We start from the raw sequence: 18,460 nt of genomic DNA, 5'->3' as shown, positions 1-18,460 counted from the left end.
ACAGGGATAAAGTAAAAATAAGATTCAAGGAAAGGAAATGCTTAATGGCTCTCTCTGAGGAGCTGTCAGGTACCTAGAGACCCATGTCAGTTGGATATATTGTGCTTGTGTGTGTGTGTTTATGTATGCATAAGAGGAAGGAAGAAAACAGCAGGACACCGGGAGTGGAAGTTTCCCTTTTAGTTGCATGCTGTGTGCTCAACTTACTGTTTACCCCTCTGTTCTGCCTCCAGGGAGGCACAACAAGTTTGTCTTTTAGCTTCTCCAAAATAGCCAAAACTTGGAGGCAAAGGGCTCTTGATAGCAATTCAGGTGCTTCATAGAGTGTGGCTGAGCTGTGTACTAATGCAGGACAGAGCAGTGTGAGAAGAAGGAAGTACAATTGGTACCAGCAATGAATATGTACAGTGATTTACTGTGCATCATTTTGTGCGCACTGAAAATGAAAACCTTGGGTGGTTTGTGATTCTCTCGCCTCTCAGTGACTCTCAACTCTTTAATGTTGTTCATCACTCGTTTCAGTGTTGTAAGTCCTTGAGAGGCAGACATCTTTACATTAGTTTTTACAGGACCTGGTAACCAAGTAAAGTAGTCATTAATAAATCATTTACCAACACGTTACAGATCAGTAATATGCATTAAGTAAAACAAATGTTGGCGTGCAAGATAGTAAAAATAGCAAACTGGTTGGTGTTCATCCATTTGTATTTGGTAATAATGCAGTCGATCAATGCCCATGGTTTCTGACTTTCAAAAAAACATATAAAGTCTGCAGTTGTAAATGTAACTAAGTCATTCATAAAAGGGTTTTAATCATCATGCCTGCAGCTGTAAAGTAAATTAAAGTTGTCATTTTTCTTTATGGGACAAAATCCGGATTTTGTTATTTTTATGACTTACAGTTGATCTATAGCAAATTAAACATTTTAATTAGCCTTTTTAGGAAGATGTACTAGAAAATGTATTTAAGGTTCATAAATTATCTATAAAGGTGTTAAACATCATTGTAATGGTTATTTGTCTGGCTTTGTTGTCTATCTCTTTCATCTCATCTGGCATCATTCAAACAGTACCACTATATTGCTACTGGCACTACGGTAAACATTGTTTTATGTAGCCACTAGAGCTGAAGCCTGCTCTGTCTCATTGTCATAGCAACCGTGTGGATATCCACTCGTCTATGTAATCATGCTGTTTGTCTTTAGTCCAGAATAGCTGGAGGGTGCCTGGCACCTGAAGCCAAGGTAAACACATCACACACTGGGCATCTGATAAATCCTGGACATCATAAGAGGATAGAACAGAAAGATTTTTGCCAGGTTGTGTTTAAATCCATCCCCTACAAAAATTCTGGAAACTGAGGTGAGGCTTGCAGCTTTGACTGAAAGGTATTTTCCACAAGTGTGCCAGCTGGTAACACTTCCATTCTTATCCATGCAAACAGCAGTAATTTGCCCTCTTTCAAAAACATTGAGGCCACAAGCCATTTCTCCTGGCACCTAGACTGTCAGCACCCATGAAATTTCTGTCTGTGAGCTGTTTAAAACAATGTTCATATTCCAATTTTAAACTGGATGTTCCCAGTGAAAACACATTACAACATTTGTGCTACAGCATAGCTTCAGAAAGACACACTATAGCTGGATGTAATGTGTTTTACAGGTTTGTTCCCTTCACTAAAATGTATTTTTTTCCCCCCATATGGCTCGGTTAATTTGGAAAGAAGACCACAAACTAGCAGAGCAGACAGTCTCTTTGGCATGCAATATTGCTTTACAGCCAACACATATGTTAAAAAAGGAATGAGGTTTCAAATGACTTCATGTCTATACTGTGGCTGGATGATATATGGTTGAAATACTTATCCAGCAATGGATAGATGCTCTTCTTTTTCTAATGGGGGGCAGATATTTTTTTTAAAGGGTTCCAACTTGTCCAAGAGTTCAAGGTCAAGTTTGAGCACAGTTTTCCTTTCCTGTCTCCAGGACTGGCCTACAGTCACTATTTCTGTGGTGCCGGCTTTATGGTGCTGTCTCCAGCGAGAGGGCATTGTGTGTGCATGATGTGTTTGTTGGCACAGACTTAACATTTCCATCGAACCAGTGTGGCGATGGAAAGTAGGATGAAAAGAAAGGCAGGAGGAGGAAACACTTGAATGGCTCAAACAAATGGAGATGCTGAGTTTAACATCTCCCTGTAGCTGCCTATAAAGATAGAATTTCTTCACAGGAAGACCTAACAAGAAATAACGTGGACTGATTGAAGCTGAACTGGCTATAGTTATCAACATAACAGCTCATTGTTTTATTAATATAAGTTAACTCTTCACATGGAGTCGTCGATTTATTGACCATTTGCTAAACTCCTATCCTGAAGGAGGCACAACTGGCCTGTCAAGCTTTAGATTCCTCCACATGTTGAAGTGGTGTACACAGGGCTGTAGCAAGAAGAATGTTTAATCCATTATGGTAAACTCAGTCATTAGCATGTCCGGCTAACTATCTTAATACCAACAGTAGTTACTTCCAAGGCAGATTTAGTTAGTAATAGCCTCCCCCAAAATACCCCACTGTAAATCTAGCCCAATGGGGGCTAGATTTTGTGGGATTACGGGTTACGTGAAGGGGTACAGAAGTGGAAAATAGCCATGTTTCCATTAACGTATTATAATGTGCATTTTTAAATATCACATTAGGAAAGTTTGATGGAAATAGTCCTCAGTCCTGAGGTGGTTTTTGCCTTTTTTATAAGAGTTAATGCTTAATGGGAGATTGAATAAATTCCGATATATTATGTAATCCGTACCCTTCCTCACATTAATACATGAAACAAACATAAATGTCATACTGTCATAATGTTTTCTGCGTTGAGATTCGACTGATGCTCTTTTAGTTAAGCTATCTTGTTGCGCCCTCTTCTTCTGGTTTTTGACTGAAGAACTGGCACCACCTACAGATATTTGCATAACGGGAGTGGATGGAAACAAGCATTAATTAGCATTTTCCTTTGTAGATCGACTCAATATTGGGCTATAATCTGCAATACATTCAGATGTAAACACGGCTAATGTTACCACACAAAGACTCAAATGTCAGCTCATATAAGGTAAGAGAAAGAGTAAACCAACCCTTTAATGAGGAGTTTTCTTTTCGACAGGGTATGCTATAGCATAAACAGTGATTAAAGTACTGATTATGTAATACGTTCATCAAATGTGTTGCATTGCGCCTGCAGCATTAACATGACTTACTCCAGACTGGCAGGAAACATAGTAACACTATGATGAATGAGTTGAAAACTCTTGAAAACCTTTGGGAGTCGTCTATTCTTATCCAAACCTTGACAAGCCAGCTGTGGCAGCCAACCCAGGCGGCCAGTGAGCATCTGTCTCTTTAACGCACACACACAAACGCACACACACACACACATCCTCTCCCTGTCAGTAGTCTTGGAAACTCCCGAAGAACAGACAATAATATTAGATTTCGTTAGCAGAGAAGAGGCTGCTTATGTAAGCCAGTGGAAAGAATTCAAGAAAATATTGCTTTTCTTCGCTAATTGTGTTAGGTCTTCGACGCTTTTCTCACAATTCAACCAATAAAGCTCTCAGCAAAGGGCATGCAATATCCACCCAGCCAACATAACACATTTACCAGTCAACACTCACATGGCAAGAGTACACAGATTGTTGGTCTAGCCATTTGTACACACAAGCAGAGGCCAGACGGTAGCAAAAATACAAAAAAAAATAATAATTGATTAAAAAAAATCAGATTATCATAACAGCAGTGCATTCATCTCAGGAGAGAAAGTACAGGCATATGTAGTTAAGGTTTACACCGATCAGGCACAACATCTGCTTTATAAAAACACAGGTTACCATAATGGTAAAAAAAAAGAAGAAATTTCAGCCATATTCAGTATTTGCCTACAACCAGTCACGACTAATACCTGATGCACAGAGTAGCTGTATTGCGATTCAATGAATATACAATATTGCAGATGATTGGTTAAGCACTGAAGGTATTACCTCCACAACAACACAGATGCTAACAGTGGGTACATTATTTCTCAATGAGGGAAACTTTTACTAACCTCTGTGATCTGTCTTCTTTTTTTATATCTTCCACTTTTTGTTCAGGTAAGCTACGAGTTTGGGGAGAAACACGCTCACTGAATTTATCAAAAGGTGTTTAATACTTGTTTTTTGTTTTCTTTTAATCAAGTAATACTGTCTATAACCATTAAGTCAAGAGCCTATACAATAAATTTAATTTGTGGGTTGATAGAGGAAAACTTTGGTCTTCTATTAAATTAAATGCAGTACAATAGGATCTATCAGTGCTGTTAATAAGGTGGTGATGATTGCAGAGGGCTCACCACAGGACAAAATAAGTAATTTAGAACAATATTCTTTGAGGGGGGTCAGAAATCTTTTTAGTACATGTAGAGGAATTGTAGGTTATGGGTTTTTCTGGACGAGAAGGTCAAATTATAATTTAAATCTCTTAATTACATTGGTTGATGTACAATGTCAAGCAACCTGAAATCATGTTTCAGCTCTCCGGCAGATTATGTTACTGTGCTTTAGAAAAGAAAAACCAAAGAAAAGTGAAAAAAATCAGGGAATGCCAAGAAAGACCCTGAGAAAAACTATGACAGGATTTTCTAATTGATTTTCCTAAGTTTGTTTGAGGCAGCCCGGTTTGGCTAACTGTGGTCAAAATCCTGTAATGTGCATCCACCTTAATACTGACATCAATGTTTTATAGAAAGTTAGTGCAGTCACAGGAAGGAACAACAGGACAAAAAAAAGTTAGTCTTTGTCTTTTAAACCCAGTGTGGTTCAATAAGGAAAGCCTCACTATGTGCATTTCAGGACAGCAATTCGCTCTTCTTCTGTCCTTCAGTGATCTGGTTTTTGATGTTACAGAGGAAGTGTTAGTGGCTTTAGCCCCCCTCTGTTATTATCCTTCTTACAAAAACGTCACATCTTCCTGCGATTGCACCCACCGCCAGTGCGCGTCGTACTCCAGATGCATTTTTCCATTCATTTTGCAGGTATCCAAGTCGATCTTACCGTTTTTGTAAGGTTTGAGTTTGGGGCTCTGGCTGGTTCCCAGTTTCTCGTTGAGGATGGGGCGAGTTGGGCTGCCTGTTTGCATGGATGGTTTCTCCAGGATGCCATTAGCCTTCACGGCTTGTGTCTGGGCTTTGCCCTTAGAAACAGGGCTTCCTTTACCGGTCTCTGCAGCCTTGGTCCAGACCGGATGGTCTTGCTTGGGGCCCTCAGACTTGGCTTGGGGAGAGCTGACAGAAACAGCTGGTTTCCCAGTTCCAGTCCCACTAATCCCAGTCCCAGAGATAGCACTGGTAACCCCAGCCCCTTGTCCACCTTTAACTTCCATCCTATTTCCAACTCCAGTTCCATTTTCACTTTCCCCAGCCCGAATCCCACTTCCAGCCCCAGCACCAGACCTCAGACCTACCCCAGCTCCTGTCCCAGCTGCTGTGACCGAAGCCCCAGGACCTCCCGCTGTCCGGACTCCAGCCGTAGCCTCTGAGACCAGTGGCGTGGTGGAGCAGATGACGGACTCTGAGCTGGACGGACAGTACTCATCCATGTCATCCGCCAGGGTGTCTAGGTAGCTGCCGATGGAGATGTTATCCAGCTTGTCATTGGGGTCCTGCAGGCTGCTCCAGGAGCCTCTCCAGGAGGTATCAGGGCCCTCGCCCAGGCTGTACTGGCTGCTGGTTAGGCTGCTGCAGCGGCTTGTCAGTGTGCTGCGTTCCTCCAGCAACCATTTCACTGCCTCGATGCCTTCATGGACCGCCAGCAACTGCTGCAAGATCTTCACGTCCACCGAGCGCAGGTGAGCCTGCGGACAGATACAAAAAAGGAATATGGATGAAATTACAAAAAGACTGCATGTTCAGGTTTACAACTATTTTCATTTTGTTCATGTTTTGATAGGCCACAGTTTGTAATAGGAAAAAAATGTTATATATGAGAACCAGACAAACTGTGAACCTGAGGAACCACCAGGACTCTGCAGATATTTATTTTAAGCATTCAGGTTTGGCTCCACAGTGGAGTGCAAACGCCATTATAATGCTATTAAACCTTTGGAGATTACCATAATTGGAAGTAAAGTATAACAGAGGCTGGCAGGTTGAGTATACACTGCAACCAATGTGGAAACAAATAAGGTAATAACGGTAGAGGGGAAAAGTAGATGGAAAAAACAAGAAAACAGAGAGAGGGGCAAACTGGGGAAAGAGGGAAAAGAATGTTTAGAGAAGTTTACTGCAAGTGGTGGATTAAACTATTAGAAAGTGTTAAGTGTTAAATAACTGCAGGAGAGATGGAAATTCAACACAGTGGAAACTATGAAAATAAAACAAAAAGAAAGTCTAGATCATCTAAATACCATGTAAACAGTGCGACCTACTCGAACATTTGTTTAGTCATGATGTCATTGGGTATAACAAATAAAGTAATGATTAATCAGAAAGAACAGCCACTGTTGTCTTCTAATGTGATGCATGGGTGTACGTGGGAGGTTGAAAAAGCTAAATGATGAATAAGAGGAAAAAGACGGCTGTGGTCATGGAAAATTCCTCCTGAATATATTAACAGAGGTCTGCGGTGGAGCACAGGGCCAAGAGGTGACATATGGCACCAACATTCAAAGCTCAGCTTGATGATATCCACTGCAGATAACCAGTCTCTCGCAACGCTTTAAGCATTTAGTCTGTCAGTGTCTCAGTTCCCTCCACGTTTCAAACACTATTATACTTATTGTACGTATATATACTGTAGAGTAAATATATGTTTTATATAATCTGCTGTTTAGTCACATTTCTAATTCTAAGTATGCTTTGATATGCATTAATGAAACACACTGTCAAAAAGCACATATGTATGATCAGAAACATGCACTTACAATGAACTAAATGGAGAAAAATGGCCCAAGTGAGTGTATCTACTGACTGTAAAAATGCATCATATTTTATAGGATAATCATATGTTTCTATATAAAGCGTTAATTTGCATAGTAACTAGCAATTATAGCTGTCCAATAAATATAGTGAAGTACATAGTACAATATTTTCCTCTTAAATGCAGTGGAGCAGAAGTATAAAGTGGTATGAAATGGAAATACTAAAGTAAACCTAGAACCCTAAATGTTTCCTTAAATACAGTAGTTGTATTTAAAGACACACACCCAATATTATAATGCTATGAGATATAAAATATACTATATATATAACAGCAGCCTCGGTAAGACAAAATACACGAACATTACATGTCCATACAAAAACTATATAAGGCATATTGTAAAGGATAGTAATCTGATTGACTGTGTGAGGGTAGTTCTCATATAAATGGTCAAAAGCTGCACATGTAGCAGTTTTACCAATGAAAAAGAAATAGAAGTGCAGGGACCTTTAAGACCTTTCACCTCTGACCTTCTGGAGTCTTTGTTTACCTCTCTTATTTCCTATACTGGATCCGAATTACCCTTCAGGTTAAGTCAATAAAACAGTGGAGAGGAACATATTGATTCTTCCAACCTGCCAAGCGAATTATCACTGCTGCACAATATTACCATTAATGGTTATGTTTCCAGCAGAGCGATGCATCATTTTAGATCAGTCTGTAGATTTTTCTGTCAAAAAATAAATAAAAACTAACAAAAAGCCCTCTTAGTGTCAATGTGTGTGTTAAGATATACCTCTCATACATCATCTCTAATGCATGTGTGGTGGCTGACCTTTGTTTAAACCAGTCACCATTCAGAAAACAGTGTGTTTAGTGTCTTCCTCTCATCTTCTCATTATCAGGCCCACTGTGGTTAAAATGTCATTTTGTGGGTTGGAAACCTTCAAAGGGTTAAAGATAAAACTGAGAACCTTTTTTTCTTTTTTCGTCTCCCTACTTTTTCATCTGAAATATTGGATACTTTCACCCCCTCAGGCCTCTAAAAATCCTTCAGATGATATAATCAGATAAAGAAAATGTTCCCATTCAGGCCATAACCTTCATTTGAAAGAGTCCAAAGCAACGAAGGTAGATATACTGCATCATCATGTTGAAAATGGGTGTCTACTGTTACTCACTGCCAACTATTTTATCCATGCCAAAATACTCCTCTCAGCTGATTGCAATATGAGCCATCATCAGCTCAAACAGTGGTACTTAGTCTGATTGCCTTGAAGCGTTTAAATCGGTTTCTTATGTGACTTTGAGGACACTGGATTGACTTACATTAATTCCCAAGAGACCCAAACCTAAAACCATAACCACTACATACCTAATCCCAACCCTTACCCAAACCTCAACCAAAGCACGACTTTCATTTTAACCATAAACCAGTCTTAATCCAATACGTGGATGGTTAAGCTTGTGAAGGCTAGCTTTTTGTTGTCAGATGGTAAAAATGGCTGTCTAGGCTCTGGACATAAGCATCACTCAAATTAATGCAGCTATGTGTGTAAAAATACTTTTGTTACCAAAAAAAAAAAAGTATTGGAGCTTTTCCAGTCGGGCTTGTCTAGAGAGCAGACATGAGTTGTGTAATCTCCTGATGGCAGAGTCACACTGACTGTACACTAAATTTAGCTGGCTGACAGCTCTAACAACAAGAGATATAAAGAGCGTGAGATAAATAAATACATAGCTGCTTATTCATCCCATCCAGCCACTTCTACTGTACATTAAACACACATAAAAGCAAACAGCACATGGTCACAGGGAGGAGTTGCCAGACAAACGAGAAACTGTGTGTGTGTGTGGCTGTAAATCCGCTGACGTCCTGGGGCACAGTCAGACATCTGGGGTGGGGTTCAGGTTTGAGGTTTGAGGTTTTTTAGCTGGCACAGACTGTGAGTGCCTAATGAGGGTGGCAGTAAAAGTAGCTCTGTGCCTGTCAGCGCTGAGGTGGCACAAAGCTAACGAAGCTGAGCGCTCCAGCAGCCAGTGCTGAGCCTGCCTGACAACATACTTCCACTAAATTCATGGTTGCTCTCACACTTTATATTCTGTTCAGCAAAAAAAAAAATGTGTGTCCTAAACAAACTCAAATTATTTATAGCCACAGTAACATGTAGACTCCTAAATTTGAAAGCATACATATGCTTTAATCAATAATACCAGCATGTAAACTATGAAATATGAGAGCAGGGTCTGTACTGTAATATATGCTGTACATCAGTAGACATGTATGTAAAAGTAAATTATAATATCAGACAAGTTGATTAACTGTTGATTAGTCAACCAACAGAAATGTAATCGGCAATTGGCATTTCATATTTCAGGCAACAATGTCAAAGATTTCCTGGTTCCAGCATCTCAGTTGTAAGAATTTGCTGCTTTTCTTGGTCTCAGCTGAATATTTTGGGTTAGAAATGTATCCAAATGTTCCATTCATAATCTGAAAAGTAAGACTAGTGATGGCAACAAATTGAGTGGTGCTACTAAATAAACATATTTAAAATGTCCTTTATGCATATTGTGTTTCATAGTTTTTTGCCATAGAAATAAAGAGCCAACATGCCCATCTTTGATCCATCCAGTTTACAGGCCAACTGTGTGGCTTCTTCTGGAGAAAGTTCTTTCATCTCCAATTACTTTCATTATTTCCAGATTGATTACATCCTTTAATTATACCAGGAAGTCAAACATACTCATTATAGGGAGGATCCAGTCAGATCAAAAAGGGGTCAAATGTTTTCTATATGACAGCAGTCAGGGTGAGTGCAGGGAGTGGACATCCAGGACTAAACAAGCTTGAGAACTGAAGCGCCATTAATCATCTTTTCTCATTTTTGTGCCATCGTCACACACACACAGCCGAACACATTTCAGTTTTCCTACACAGGCATGAGGCCAAGCACCTTCTGGCTGATCCATAGGATTTTGGAAAGCTCATCTTCCTGCCTTCATGAGTGGTACAGATTTGTGCGAGAGAGAGAGTGTGTGTGTGTGTGTGTGTGTGTGTGTGTGTGTGTGTGTAAGCACTGCCAATATTCAGCTAAATATCATTCTTTAATTACACAAAAAACTGCTGACTGAGTGATTCACTTTAAATCTTATGACACTTTCATTTAAATAGCAGAGCAATCTGCCTTGTTTTCATTACACCATATACAAATTTCATCAAGTTAAACAATGCAGATAACATATGATTAGCCTATTAATCCAATCACTGATCAACTGTATGGTAATTGGACAACTGGGAAAGTCATTTAGTTAAAAGAAGCATTTGAAAATTAACTTTATATAGCACCTTTGTAGTGTACTGGCCAATCAAAGTGCTTTTACAATACTTACATCCACATGGAGGCTGCCATGCTACTGCTCACACTGACATAAGTTCACTAAAAACATACACAGCCATTGGGAGCAAATTGGGACCCAATTTGCGATTAACAACAAGTCAACCCCCTCTACCACCTGAGCCACAGCTCAAAATATTTTTTAATATAATGTTTACTTTTCAGGTGTTTGATCACTGGGCAAATAAGCAACTTGAAGACATCATTTTGCCATTATTTTTGACATTCCAAAGACTAAACAATCAATTTATTAATTCCAAAAAAATACAGTAGATAAATCAACATTAAAGACAAGCACTCATGGTCCTTATATGTGTGTATGTGCATGCATATGGTTACAGCTGAGTATTCAGCACTGCATACAGTACAAACATTGACAGTCCCTGATCTGACCTGTTTCTACCTTTTTGAAAGTAGAGTGAGACTTGACTGTGCCAGGACTCCCAAACACTATACAGTGAGATCTGAGTGTTGGAAGGTTTACTATTATGAATATTTTGTTGGACTTTCTGTTTTCTGTCAGATTATACATTTTCCTTGGACACCTTCTTGGACATTTTTTTCCATCAAAATGTGGATTTTGTGGTGGAGCAAATCTTGGTGCAGTTTTTTGGATCAAATGTTTAGACCATGGGTCTGGGTTTCATCCAGGCAGCTTGAGCAAGTTCTGCTGCAAAAATCCTAACACAAATGATTGTTATTTTTAAACATAAGAAATATGGAATTTCTCTGCAGACCAACAACCAGAAGAAACTCATTCACATGCGTGACACCAGATGCTCCATCGTTTTTGCTGTTTCACTGTTCAAATATGCGAGAAGTCATGAACTGCAGCATATTTCTACCAATGACACCTAAGTCCATATCTTAAAAGATCAACATGATCCAATTTAGGGTTTTTTTTTTGTGTGTATTTTTGTCCATCATTCTAATCTGTAATAATAATATCATTAGATTGTTTACAACCACCCTTGGCTCACTGCACATGTTTCTTGCCACATCTGTCTTCATTGAGCAATGAACTCATGAATTATTTTGGTGAGTGCATTATTGTAGCCAAAAATAACCATGAAAATAAAACCCAACTTGAAATGAAACTAATTTTACCCTTTAGGTTTTGTTTTAGATGTTTTTTTATAGACCAGTTTCCATCATCAATATGCAAAATTTGAATATCCTCTCCTTTTAGGGGAATATTTAAGACAAATGTATTGACAAATTGATTGTTTAACACACAGACATTCAGTCATTATACAGAACCGTGTGATAATGTATGCACAGCTGAAGCATGATGCTTGACGCAGACTCTCTCTCTCCCAATGTCACACAGCTACCGAACAGACTGCTGAATCACTGCCAGCAGCGACGTCACAAACACACTCGTTCTCCAAACCCCCGTCTCTATCTGCACAGTCTCTCATGTCCTCTGGAGTCACTGTCTGTCGTTTCACCTCCCCAGTCTAACTCTGCAGACATACGCCGACCTTGCAGAGTCCGTCCTGTCTCTATGGGCAGCAGACGGTCGGCCATGTTTCTCTGTGAACCTCCAGCTGCTCCATCTGTCTGTGTTCACCGTTGAATGCGTCATAAAATAGCCACTCATCTTCATTTCATTTTCTCTTTTGTGCTTCTGTGTTTGACTGATCAAAGCATTGTTCCACCTGTGACGCTCCTCTTCTGTATCATCTGTGTGCCCCGCTTTTGTTCTGTTTCTGCTTTTCAGACTATACAAAGCGGACAAACATGCAGGATTTTGAAAACACAAATGAAAACAAATCTTTAAATTAATGATTTTGATTAAATTGCCACATGGAAAATATCCTACAGAATCTTTATGGTAGCAGCTTTAAATTTGACACTTGCTTTACTATTTTTATGCTATAAGAAACTGATACTGACTTTTGCTCTCTTTATTTATCTATTTTCATAAGGAATCCTGACGCTATTGAAATATTGTAAGCCGTTTCGGATCAGTAGAAAGTCATTTGCATCAAAAGGACCTGCTGAAAAATGACTTTAATATCAGCAATAGTAAATATGTTTACAAAGAATTGTAATGCCGGCCAGATTACATCGTCTATGATATTATGTTTCCTTTGGTATCTGCTTGCAGCAACTACAGCATTATTATACATTACATTATTATTATATTACATATTTTTGTGGTTTTGTTGAAGCACTGTTTATAGTATTTGTTAAAGGGAAAATAGGAAAAGATCTTGGTCTTTGGTCACTTGAAACAACAGAAACTCGAAAAAACTGAAATCAGGATCTTTCCCTAACCTTCATCAACACGCTTTTGTTGGCTAAACCTAATCACACAAGAAACTCCCCAGTGTCCAGTTTGTACACCCACCCATATCCACCCATTCATGTGAAAAACTTGCAGCAGTTTAGATTTCCTATTAAAACACATTTGGGAAAACATATTAGTCATAGACAAACATCATTTCTCAGAGACAGGGTTGAAGAGAAAATGTTAAGGCGCTCAGCTCACTCGACATTGATTTAAAGAGACAAAGTCCTCTACAGACTGTCATTGAGGAGATAGCCAGTAACCAGACAGAGGAAGAAGACAGAGATTAAGCAGACTAGATTTTGATTCCCTAACAGCTCAGCTCTGCACTCAAAGCTGACTTTGCATCGTCATTCATCTATGCAGAGGTGGAAGACGGAGATAGAGAGCGACAAGGAAAAGCCACAGAGACAGTGTGTGTGTGTGTGTGTGTGGCTGACTGCTAGTCTTGTGTGAGTGTCTCTGCATCCTGTAAGTCTGTTTAGATCAGTGGAGAGTGTGGCTTCCATTAGACAGCTGGAGACAAAAGACAGAAGCTTTAAAACTGCTCCCACAGAGATGAACAGCAACAGTTAAATCATTAATAACAACATTTATCTGCTTTGAGCTCGCAGGGCTGTAAAATGTTCGCATACTGAGACATAAGCACTGTATCTAGACAGTATGCAGGGTATATGCTAGCAGAAGGCCAAAGCCAGATATCAGACAGATAAGAAGATCACACCAAAAGCCTTGCAACTAATGAAGCACACTTTCTATATGCGTCGACCCTCTTTTTTAGATCTCTTTCTTCCTGTTTCTCTGACATATTATTGCAAGAATCAAACATCATCTTGTCATAACATGATAATTTGCTGCTTTCTCCGTATGTAATATCATGTCTAAACTGATGAGCAAGCAATTTAAAGACATTCCACTTGGAAATCATGCTGGACATTTTTATAAACTAAACAATGAATTGAAAACTGAGTAACTGTTGGTGAATGAATCAGTCTGCTGACCAATGACAAACATTAAGAACGAAACAAGTGATTTTTTAAAGTGGTTTTCTTGGGAATAAACAGTTTCTGTTTTCACTTAAATCCATTGTTTGTATCCTCGAGCTGTTGAATGCAGCTTATCCTCTTGAATCATTCATTTCTTTTGAACACTTTCTGAGCATTAACACCACGTTACCAGTGACCAGCTGATCAGTGAAATAGTGTGAAACCACTGGCAAGAGTGTACGTCATATCACCACATGCCCAGACAAAACTGCACCATGCTCATCAAGCAACACTTGTGGTGAAAAACTCCACGGATGATCTCACTTTGTAACTGACGGATGAATGTGTTAAAGCAGTGTGTTTGATCCAACATACGCTGTAAGAAGTATTAGAGATGCAGAGTAACATCCTGTTTGCCCTGACAGTTAACAACAAGCAGAGCAACATTTTATTACTGGTGGTGACACAGTGAAAACATACACACACACACACACACACACACACACACACACACACACACACACACACACACCTTAATCTTACAGTAGACAGATGCTGCAGCCTACCATGCCGTATGTGTGTGGTTATGCATACAGTAGAGGAACAGATGACTGTGGGAAACAACAGCAAAAACAAATACACAGAAAAGCAAGAAAAAGATTTCATACATAAGATGCTGTGTGTGTGGAGCTTATGATCAGTATGACATAAAGAGCTCATATAAAACACACTCAGGGACTAAGTATATGGGTTGTTAGACATGTGAGCTTTTCCATTAAGCGTTACTCTGCAGACACTCTGCAGACACGCGTTCCTGCACATCTTACTAAGCAGTTTTCTGATGAAAGTGCAATGCTCAGAAGTCTTCTTTTGCACTCCCATTACACTACACCACTCTCATAGATGAATGAAACAGCTACACACACACACACACACGCACACACGCACACGCACATAGAGAGGAGCAGGCCAGTTTCACTCTCCTCCAGTGGCTCTTTATCACTTCTTTGTCAGTCCTCTCTCTCTCTTGCAGCACGCCTGATTAACGGCTAAAACTGTTGACAAATCAGTTTGACCTTCTGCTCTTAGCAGATTTATAGAATCTCTCTAAATGTTTTGTGAATGCAAACCAGGTGGATTTTGCTCTACAGCGTTCCCATTTTGATGGCCTAATAATTTATAGAATTCCCCATTAAACGAATGCGCGGATGGAAAGCTTGGGGACTTAATCTCAGCCAGTAATACCACCAATGTTATATTCAGATTGTTCTCCTAACCTGATATTTCATTTGTTTTTCCTTTATTTTTAGATGTTGAGCTGTCAGTGTATGGCATCATGGTGCCAGCAGTGATTGACAAGGCTCTACCTCCACCTCTACTACCATGGATGCTGATGGAGGACTGAATGCTAATTCATGAATGTGGCAGAAAAACTCAAAATACACGGCTTCAGGTTGTGCATAAAAGACTCACATCTCTATCATCACAGCAGCTGTGCAGCAAAAAGAGAACATAAAGTATCCTACAATAAGGTTTTAATATTCTGACACATAAATCTGTATTATATATCAACATATCATCATATCATTTAATAATATAATTCTTATCCCACATGTCTGAAATGCTGGTGTAGTGCAGACTCACTTTAAAGGACCAGTATACTTTAAAGGACCAGTATGTAGGATTTAGTGGCATCTAGCAGTGTAGTTACTGATTGCAACCCTCTTGCCTCACCTTTACTCCCTGGTGTGAAGGACAAACTATGGTGAGATCTAGAGCCAGAGTTTCATTTGTTCTTTCTTTGCTGCTGTAGAAAAATGGCGGTTCAACGTGGTGGACCTGTCAATAAAAGGCTCAATCTAAGGTAACAAAAACATAACAATTCTCATTTTCGGGTGATGTATAGGTATTAATGCATAATACATCCTAAATCTGACACACTGGACCTTTAATCACATGTGTGACCTAAGCTAAACAAAACTAGATATAAGTACCATCTAAATGCAGGATATTGGTGAGTATCAAGACGGCTGGATAGTATCAAACAGTTACAGTACAGCTGATAATGTTTCTTCAGGAAGTATTCAATTACAGTGGGGAGAGAACTATATCCTCTTTAGGACTGTGCAGACTTCTAAAGTGCATCTGGGCTGCCAGCATCATGAGCTCCTGTTGTTACAACCATAGAGTGAAATTGGTTTCTATTTTTTAACATGTGACCAAACTGATAATGTGTTTTGGACGTTTGAATGTAACCAACATGTTTTGGAGCTACTCTCTCTCAAATGAGAGCTTGCTTTGTTCGGGAGTTCAGTGGCTGTGCGTTTGCTCTGTGTCACAACCACGGGAATGTATGACATGATAGATGATCACAGAAGAGGGGGAAAAAAACAACTGTAGAGCGGTGCATTATTGTTTGTACAGAACTCCACTGTTTGGAGGAGGTGGTGTCCATGTAAACATGAAGACAGAGAGATATTTGTTTAATGGAACAAATAAACCAGAGGTCAATGGGAAATAATCTGTTGCCAAAACAGAGAAGAGAATTGGCTGGACAAAGGAAAACACCAGATTGCAGTTCGTAACCAATATATTGGACCAAAAATGAACCTCTAGAATGTATAAGAAATACGCCAACAAGTGCTACAGTGCTACAGCCACCTCACAACAGATTTCCAATCAAGTACAAGCATCTGCAGTCGTTGGCAGCTTGAATTACTGAGTGTGAAGAGACTTCCCTAGAAGTGATTCATATTACAAATATCACTGGTGTATTTCATACAGTAACATCTGTTTAGTCGCACACTCAATCAAAGATAAGCAAGATTCTTGATATTAATCATATAGTAATTCTCTTTCACACTATATAACTGACAAAGTCTTTATAATTTTGTCTTATTGGCCTGGAACTATGTTTATTCCCTTTCTTGCCAAACATTAGACGAGATGATTGATACCACCCTGTACAACTCTGTCTCCGCTGGTTGCCTGGCAACTTCGCGGTGACAACAAGACTCCAGGAAGTCACTGCTCCCGGCCAAGAAATAGTCTGGCACATATCTCTCCATTGAAACCATAATTTGCTTTTTTTGCACGTCTGTTCTTGTACAGATTAAAAAAACAAGATATACTGAGTTCATTAATAGGCACTGAGATGGTGGCACACAGAATTTATTTCCTTTAGACAAAGCCAGGCTAGCTGTTTCCCCCTGTTTCCAGTCTTTATGCTAAGCTAAGCTAATTGGTTACTGGCTTTAGCTACATATTTACTGTACAGACATTAAAGTATTTTTTTAAATATCACTTTTATAGTCAATACCGGTATATCTTACTGTGTCATTTCCATCATCTGTAAATGATCCTTTGCTTTATTATTTTCTTTATTAATACGAATCAGAACATAATAAGAGTACAAACGTATAAAATAAGAAAGTATTTAAAATACAAAAACATCAGTCTAAGTCTAACAACTGATAGGTGCCAATAGGATGAATTCAGATTCTTGAATTATTGTACGACTACACTAAACTTTTTACAAATATGCTTTTTTAGATCTGGAACAGAGTTCATGCATGTATTAATTATCTTAACAAATACACAGTGTACACTGTATCAATGTAGTACATGTTGGCCAATAAGTAACAAAAAAAAAAAGATTTATAAAGATTCACCATTACATAGTTTATCTGCCAGCCAATGTATCGTTATCATAACTCCAGTATTTGTAACATAAACATTCTTGAAGTCATGTTTTTTTCCCCTCAGATAATCTTGGTGTTATTTGATTTGTCATTTGTTTTTCATTAGTTGATCTATACTACAGTAGTTGGCTGTGCTGCATAGTGCTGTATGCACAGTTCATGAGTCATAATAAGTTGATGAACACTATCACTATTAAATATTAAAAGTGCCCAGTGAAGCACGACTATAGCCTGGCATCAACATGATATGTCAATGTTTCAGTGAATGCCACATCCTGGAAAACAAGAGTCTGTCATACGTCCAACAGCCCCATGCGCGTACACACACACACACACACACACACACACTAGCGCACGCACACACACACAGTGGACTAAAGCACTCTTACCATCTCAATCTTTAATTTCCTGATCTTTTCATCCAAACTCTTCTTCCCCGTGTCCTTACTGGTGTCCTGTGCGGTGCTCAGCTTAGCATCTGCCCGGAGAGAGGACGCATCTTCCCGCATCCACCTGAGCAAACCCTCGGGGGTCTTCCGACCAATTTTTACCTCTATGTCTTTCAGATCTGGGATGGTCTCGGTGGCAGTGCCTTCATCCATCGTGCTCGTTATTTATAAACAGAAAAGATCCGCACGACAAAGATTACGTCCTTTGCTTTTCTTGGGAATTGTTGCCTGTCAAGCTGCTGCGAGAGTCACTTCCTATAGGATTGTATGGCATCCTATGCGACTCCAGCTGAGTTAGACTGCGCCAGCAGAGAAAAACAACCTGACAGCTTCAGCACAACAGTGTGTTATTCCAGCAGCATGATGCTCAGAGTATTTCAGCTCTACTGTCATCCGCTGTCAGATTGATGAAGCCTGGATTTCGAAACAAACTTAAAAGAATAATAATAATTCAGATTTTATGTCCCGAGGTTTGGTGGATGGTTCCTCCACAGTCTGATCACCAGAGTTCGGTGAGTGATCGCTGGAGGCCGGTGATGTGTCCGCTTGGAGATCCCTAAAGTGAGCTACATTGCGCAGATTCCACCTGCATGATGACAGCAACCAGCAACCAGCAGCCGCAGAGTGAGAGGAGACTCCTGTCTGTCATTCACCTGCAGTCACATCTCACAGCTTCCGGTGTGACTT

At 39.5% G+C, this 18,460-nt stretch overlaps 1 protein-coding gene across 1 annotated transcript; it reads right to left on the bottom strand.

Annotated features, from left to right (window-relative positions):
• Positions 1-253: 253 nt before the first annotated feature.
• lurap1 (leucine rich adaptor protein 1) lies at positions 254-18,460 on the bottom strand. Its single transcript, XM_010744004.3, has 2 exons — positions 17,714-18,460; positions 254-5,879 (listed from the first exon to the last, which is right to left on the bottom strand). The coding sequence occupies exons 1-2, from the start codon at positions 17,924-17,926 to the stop codon at positions 4,977-4,979; spliced, it is 1,116 nt and encodes a 371-aa protein (XP_010742306.2). The 5' UTR covers positions 17,927-18,460; the 3' UTR covers positions 254-4,976.

Source organism: Larimichthys crocea, chromosome XVII, assembly GCF_000972845.2.
Source record: "Larimichthys crocea isolate SSNF chromosome XVII, L_crocea_2.0, whole genome shotgun sequence".
NCBI classification, from domain to species: domain Eukaryota; kingdom Metazoa; phylum Chordata; class Actinopteri; family Sciaenidae; genus Larimichthys; species Larimichthys crocea.
The sequence above is the reverse complement of the archived record's forward strand: the minus strand, read 5'-3'. Positions and strand labels throughout refer to the sequence as shown.